The sequence below is a fragment of the Morone saxatilis genome, unplaced genomic scaffold (genome assembly GCF_004916995.1).
Source record: "Morone saxatilis isolate NCDOM2014 unplaced genomic scaffold, NCSU_SB_2.0 Contig10, whole genome shotgun sequence".
NCBI lineage: Eukaryota > Metazoa > Chordata > Actinopteri > Moronidae > Morone > Morone saxatilis.
The window spans coordinates 1,600,089-1,607,588 of NW_023339652.1; the positions used below are offsets into that span (position 1 = coordinate 1,600,089).

The 7,500-nt window shown below is 39.2% G+C and overlaps 1 protein-coding gene across 1 annotated transcript; it reads right to left on the reverse strand.

Moving 5' to 3' along the window:
• Window positions 1-4,474: 4,474 nt before the first annotated feature.
• LOC118338440 (WD repeat-containing protein 62-like) lies at window positions 4,475-7,001 on the reverse strand (the record flags this gene model as incomplete). The annotated part of the gene is given in 5 exon segments (XM_035675743.1): window positions 4,475-4,916; window positions 5,055-5,146; window positions 5,310-5,387; window positions 6,097-6,365; window positions 6,755-7,001. Coding segments are annotated over 5 exon segments (914 nt in total), but the record flags the coding sequence as incomplete, so codon positions are not given.
• Window positions 7,002-7,500: the final 499 nt, after the last annotated feature.

Sequence of the window (7,500 nt, forward strand, 5' to 3'; positions counted from 1 at the left end):
GGTAGCGGGGGGAAACAGTTAGCCGTGTAATTCTCTGTCGTAGGATTAGAACTTTTTATTATTATTAGTCGCAGTTTATTGTGAGACCTTTTTAAAGGCTTATAAACTGCAACGTATATGTGTGCGTCTAGATTTAAATGTGTTTAATTGTTGGTGAAATGAGTCGTTAGGATCATCTCTCATAAAAACAACTTTAACATTTCTACATGACATTATACTCAGTATTTAAATATAAAACCAGTAACTGTCAATCACTACGAAGGATGTCTCTCTCAGGATCAGTTTATATATTCTACATTCTACAAACTCTTCTGTTTACTGTGGACAGATGTTTTATGAGCTGATTCAAACTGACCTCAGACAGACAGTTATGTCTTTAATTCATTAAACTGTTGTTTTTATGTTGATTAAAAGTTATAACTGGTGAAATGAAGTGTTCAGGTTGTGTTGAAGATGTTTCCTGAGCAGCTGGTTGTGTTTCAGACTGCGGATGGCGAGGATGAACGAGGAGATGAGGGACTCAGAAGGAGTGTTTGGAGCTGTGGGTCAGTACGTTTTCCCTCCTCATCTTCCTCCCTCGTATAAAAGCAGCTGATTAAAAACCTGCTTTAACTCCTCAGGAGACGACGAGACCTTTCAGGACATCTTCCGGGACTTCAGCGACATGGCGTCACACGACCCGGAGAGACTGAGCCGGCGGCAGTTTGGCCGTGGAGGAGACGACGAAGAGGAGGAGGAGGAGGGAGGAGGAAGAATGACCAACAGCCGACATGAAGTTGAAAAGACGTCAGAGTGAAACCCGTCGGAGTGGGTTACCACGGTAACAGTGGACGGTGGACTGACAGACGATGTTTGTTTATAATAACAGTGTACACATTATTATTGACATTATTATGTTCATATACAGTTACTGTGTTCAACTGGAGCTAATGTTTACTTTTATTATCAGTTATTATTTTATCTTTTATTTTGGTCTTTAAAATGTTGGAAAATATTGTTATTTGGAAACCCTGCCTAAGCTCCGCCCACTTTCTCTATGTGCTCCAATCACAGTTGAGTTGCCTGAGGAAAAGGGGCGGGGCTTATGGAGGTACAACTAGGAAACTCACCAATCAGTGAGCTTCAGAGATGTTGGTAGGATATTCAGGCGAGCTACTTCCCTCTACTTCCAGTCTTAATGCTAAGCTAAGGCTAACTACGTCCTCCTGAAGAAGCGAATGAGGGTTTTCTTAAAATGTTGAAATGTTCCTTTGGTCAAATAGTCATTTCAGCATCAGCTAACAGTAAACACTGCGTCCAGCTCACCTTGTTAGAAATGAAAACGGTTACTGTGAGAGCAAAGTTACCTAGTTCAGACTGTTAGCATCCATCATGTTCATTTAATATTTGATTAAAACTATAATTAACTCAGGTCAGTAACTGTAACGATGTCACACTCAGGTCTGAGGTCACTTCCTGTCTGTATTTAGTCAGCACGCAGTCCGACTGCCGTTAACTACACGTATGAAAATAGTTAATTAGTATACTCAGAAACTAACTGCGGAAAACAGGAAGTACAGAGTGAAATCTTAAAGTTATATAACCGTCGATATTCTCATGAAACAAACATTTCAGAAATAACCTTTCAGTGTATTTATATTAAGTAATTTTCTCTATGTAGTCGCAATAGGAGGGTTAATGTGTATAAAACTGGACCTAAATCACCAGTTTTCTTTAAGATATGATATTAACAACAATACCATATTTGCTGATATCATAAAGTCTGCGATCGATGACAATATCGGCATTAAACTTTGTGGAAACTTTCTCTCATATTACCAAAATAGTTCTCTGAAATGTGTCTTCATGTAAGTGAGGAGCCGCCGACCTGACGCAACGGCGCTACCAGAATGCATTGCACAGCTGCGGACGTAGACAATGACCGGAGAGCGCGGGACTGACGGATCCTGTGGACATGAACTTTAATATCAACTCACAAAAAGCAACAAAATATTAAAGCTGCGACTGCGATGAATCAGTGTAAACAAACAGATCACACCGTGTGAATTTCACATAAAATCAGAGGACGATTTATGACGCAAAGCTTACTTCCTGTTACCAGGAGGTGGCACATATTAAAGTACTGCCTATTACATCCTCAGTCAGTACTGCACACTGCGTATTAAAGGATTAAAATACAGACTCAAACATTCGTATTCTCTGCGTCACACGACTGCATCGATCACAGCGCTGTGCAGACTGATCACATTGTTACGATTCGAGCTGTTAATCAACGTTTCCTCTCACACTCAGCGGATTATTGTCAGGCAAAATAAAGTAAAAAAGGAGGCGAGAGGAGCACTAAAGACTAATGTTTGTGAAAGAAGAATAAAGAATGAAGGTAAATATTAATGTAACAGATGGAGCGGGCAGTATTCGCGGCTACCTTCAGATATTTTACTGAGGAGGCGACTGCGAGTGAATAAATACAGTCGATAGAAAGGTCGCTGCGTTGGCTGCAGGGGTCGGTGTCACTGTGGGGGGGTCAGAGGGGCCTGTGAGGTCTCCTGGCTGCTTCTTCTGGAGCTTCTCAACTGTGGAAAGGTTTGAGCACTTTCTCGATTCGCCATCACTTAAAATAACGCATGAAAACGATCTGAAACCGTCGGGCTCGCAGTCTGCCATTGACCAGTCAGAAGAGACGCAATGCATTATGGGGCGGTTGAGTATATACTCAGATATTCTCGCTAATCTAGTTTACATCCGAGCTTCTCACAGTTGAAACACTACAGACTCAACTTGACGTCATACTGAGTGTGAAGAACGTTAGTGAGAGATCATGAACGCAGCCAGTGACTGAACGTCGACCTGTAGACGTGTTCTCACAAAATGTTTTAAGTTTTAGAATTTTTGGTGCAGATTGGATATTTAAGACTGAAATTACAAGTTTCCTTTTACTGGCGAGAGATTGATATTCGACGCCACGGACACGACCACGCACCGAGTTCTCTAGGAGGAGTTTGTTAAAGTACATCATCGCCAAAAATGACCACTAAATCCAAAACGGCCGACTTCCTGTTGGTTTTGGGCTCCGAGAGGGTTTTTTGTTTTCTTGCTGAATTCTTCCAGACTTTTATTTTATCTCGTTATCAGCGACAGAAAATAAAGCCGAATATAAATCGATGTTTTATGATTGTTGTTACTACTGGGAACGTTTGTGCGTGAAACAGGAAGTCGTGTTTCTCTGTTTCCTGTTTGTGTTCAGAAGGGATTTAATGTGCAGCTGCTGTTTGACTGAAGTCACTTTTATTTCTTTATCGATGTTTTTTTACGGCTGTGGGAACGTTTGAGATCAGTCCAACTGTTTTAATATTATTTTATGAATAAAGACTGAAGTGGACTAACAGACTGTAAAGATAAAACATTTTCAGGGTTTTATTGATGATGTTGATTCTTTGACCTGCTGAAAACGTCATTTCACCACGAGTCCTGGTTGTCCTGATATCAGACTGTTACTGATGAGACGCTCAATAAAACTCTTAATATATCAGTGACTGTTTACTTACTACACTACATTTATCAGTCAGAAAATCAGCAGTAAGTTTACATTAAAGTTTTTTTAATCGATTATCTAAATTTTACATGTTATAAAACAGATACACACAGAATAAAACAAATATACTTAATTAAAATCATAACTTATATTTTCTTTTGAGATAGATAGATAGATAGATAGATAGATAGATAGATAGATAGATAGATATCTATCTATACATTTTTTTTTTTTTTTAATGTGACTGCCACCTTGAGGACGTTGGGGAGACGTCTTGTAATGTGACTTGAGTTTGTAGCTCAAGTCGTAGCTGTAGTCGTAGTCGTAGCTGTAGTTATTTATTTTCACGTCAAAATATTACATTTTTATCCATTAGTACGGCGCCCCGGAGTGGCCAAAAAGAGAAAAACACAAAAATCGTAGGTTTTATGTTTATGTGCACGAAATATAATTTAATTGCTACATTTGGATTAATTGGAGCTGTATGACGGCGGTCTGAACGCACTGATCTGGTTCACACAAATTAACAAACAACGTGGGAACAGATTATAACGGACTAGAACCAGTATATATTATTTGTGTGGCCACTCCGGGGCTCCGTACTTCAGAAAAAAGCTGCTCAGAAATTCTGTTTCAGTTAAAAATTCAAGTAGGAAGAGAAAACGTGACTCACCACAAGTTCTTTTTTTTTGTGCAAGTTTGATTTTTTGGGAAATATTTGGACGAGTATTTTATATATTTGTGGTTTTATGATTTGAGTTCATTGATGATACAGTGATTGTAAGAGATTCCTCAGTTTAATTCTCTTTATGGTTAAAATAAATTTAAACTTTATTTTCATAGTGAACTTTTTTTTTTAAATATATTAAATGTTTTAAATATAAAAAAATATAATAATCCTCTTGTATATTTATGAAAATAAAATAAAAGAATTTAAAGCTGTTCACCTCTATAAACATTTATTAATAAACATAAGTTTATGTACAAACAGTGATAAAACATATAAAACATTTTGTTGCCATAAAAACAAACATAAGGTGCGTTTAAAGCTAATACTGATGTTTATAAAGTCAGCTCAGAGTCACTGAAGCTGCTGTTAAAGAGAGTTTTGTCCCCCCTCAGCCTCCGTACCCACAGCAGAGTCACTGGCCCTGGTTCAGATTCGGTTCAGTTTGTTCTGGGTCATCTGAACCAGCTGCTCAGAGTATCTCTCCAGCAGAGACATCGTCCTGACGTCCTGCAGTGGACCAGAGGGGGCGCTGCTGCCCCGCCCGCCTCCGGCCTGCAGCACCGCCTGCAGCTCAGAGGCAACGGCATCAAACGCCTCCCGCAGGACCAACGACGTCTGCAGGCGCTGCTCTGAACTGTCGACTGAAACGCTGAGCTGCAGGACGGAGACAAAACAATAAGTCGTATTAAACTCTAAAAAACGAAATATTTTTACAAATATTACAAATGTGTTTATAAAAGTAAACTCATAACAGTCACTGTAAAACAAACAGTCAGTCAGAGAGAAGTTCACCTGTTGGTAGAGGTGTACGGCTCGTCTCGCCGTCTGTCTCAGCTCGTTGGCGACCTGCTGACTCTGCAGCAGACTGACCGACTCTTCATCACCTGAACATGAAACAACAAAACCTCTTAGAGCCTGAACACAGGTAGAGTTTGTACTGAAGGGGGCGCTACAGGAAGTTTAACAGTTCAGGGTTCATCCTCTGTGGAGCCAGAATCAGAAACCTTCAGGATGATCTGATCATAGATGTAGAGATATCGGGGTTACCTGTCTGAGGGAGGCGCAGTGTTTCTGACAGAGGAGAGGAAGAGGAGGTGGGCAGGTCAGAGGAGGACGGGTCTGATGCTGCGGACAAAAAGAACAAAGAGACATTGATCGATCAGAAACTCATGTTATGACAAAAATATATAGATAGAAATTATTTTTTCATATAAATAGAATAAAAAGTTACATATCCTAATATTTAGTGGATTACATAATATTCCCAGGAAGTCATAGGGTTAGGGTACAAAGTACAAAGCAAGTAAAAAAATTAAAATTTTGAGAAAATTGTTAATATTTAAAGATAATCCTAATATTTAGTCTAAAATGTTCTATCAGAAAAAAGTTTGAATATTTGTAATACGTCATTGTGTGACATGTTATGTCAAACTTTTATATTATTATTATTATTATTATTATAATAAATATTCAAGAAAAAAAGTTTAATAACATATATAAATTAAGTAAAAAGAACATTTTTGTAATAATTCAAGATAGCTACGCAAGAAAGTTGTAAGAAAAAAAGCAATATTTTGAGTAACAATTTGTCAAAATATATAAAAAAGAAAAAAATAAAGAAAAAATGTGCAACATTTCCAGGAAAAATTGTAATATGAGAAAATTCTACATAAAAGTTGTAAAGCATCAGGAAAACATCACAATGAAGAAAAAAGCTACAATCTGCATCAAGAGTCGTGATATTACAAGAAAATGGCAGATTTTAAGATCAAAGTTAAAAAAAAAAAGGTGACAAAAGTTCTGATACTAGAAATGTTGTCCCTGTCCATCTTACCCGGATCAGTCTGGATTCTGGTCTCAGATCCTCCTGAAGACTCCTCGCACCTCGAGGCGAGGCAGCTGATGGTGTCACAGATGGGGGGCGTGCATGTGGGGGTGATGGAGAGGGCGGGGCTTTGGACGAGGGTTTGATTCGTCTCCTCGACGCTGCTGACGCTCCACCTCCCGCCTTCACCCAGCGACATCACCTCAGTGGGCGTGGCCGACACCTGCGGGCTCGCCACAGGTAGGTGGTGCAAAGACTTCTGGGACAACGGAGAAATGCTGAAGGAAGCAAAGAAAGAGAGAGAGCGTGAAGCATTAAGAGAATACAAGGAGTTGAACATTTAAATATTACAACTTTATTTCTTAAAATATACTAACTTTTTGATTAAGTAATTTTTTCTAAATATTACAACTTTTTACTTTAATTAAAATATTTATGTTTATCTTTCCCCACTTTTTCCTAAAAGTATTACATTTTTCCTAATTATTAAGTCTTTCCCCTCCAACGAATTATTTAACTGTTTTTATTACTAAATATGACTTTTCTTCCCAACAAAAATCATTGATTTCATTTTCCCCAAAAAATATTTTTCCTACTTAAATTGAATAATTTAATTTTACGACATATAATAGAAACATATAAAAGGATAAAGTGGACCGGGTGTTACCGGCTGGTTTGGTCCTGATGGGGGTCAGTTTTGGTGCTGTGGAGTTCCAGACCAGCAGGAAGCTGAAGCTCTGAGGAGGAGGAGAGGTTCTCCTTCTCCTCCTCATCCTGGGTGGAGGTGGGTGACTCCTGGCTCAGTTTGGCCCTCGAGCTCGCTGTGGTTCCCAGGTATCCGAGACGAGGCGCCCCCTGCTGGACTGTCGACACCAAGCTGCTGTTGTGGGCCTCCAGAGTCTTGGAGGTGACGTCTGATTAAAAAAAGCACAGAGTCAGGAACTAAAACTGATGACGGTTAAATATCTCAGGTGGAGGTGAACAGGTGAGTGAACTTTAACCAGAACAAGTGATTGAAGGAGGTGAAGATGTTCTTTCAGTTTAGCTTAGCATACAGACTGGAAATGGGGGCTCTACCCAAAGCAAACTCTCTGAATCTCACCAATTAACATCTCGTTTGTTAAATCTGTAAGAAACCTGCAGTGTAAAAAGGAAATGTGGTTTTATGGAGATTATCTACAAGCTATGATTTGACTGGGACCAGTAACATCCAGGACTCTCTGCTGGTTTACTGCCCAGAGAGGTTTTAATCTTACGTAAATAAAAGCAAGATGTCATTTTTTCCTTTAAAGCTATAATTTGTAAAATTTTTCATTAACATATGTAATTGTTTCACTGGTCGCCTGTCAGTGGCGTCATATCCCCTTTGTGCCTGCGTCAGCGTTGTGGTTGTCTGCCAGAAGCTGTCACACA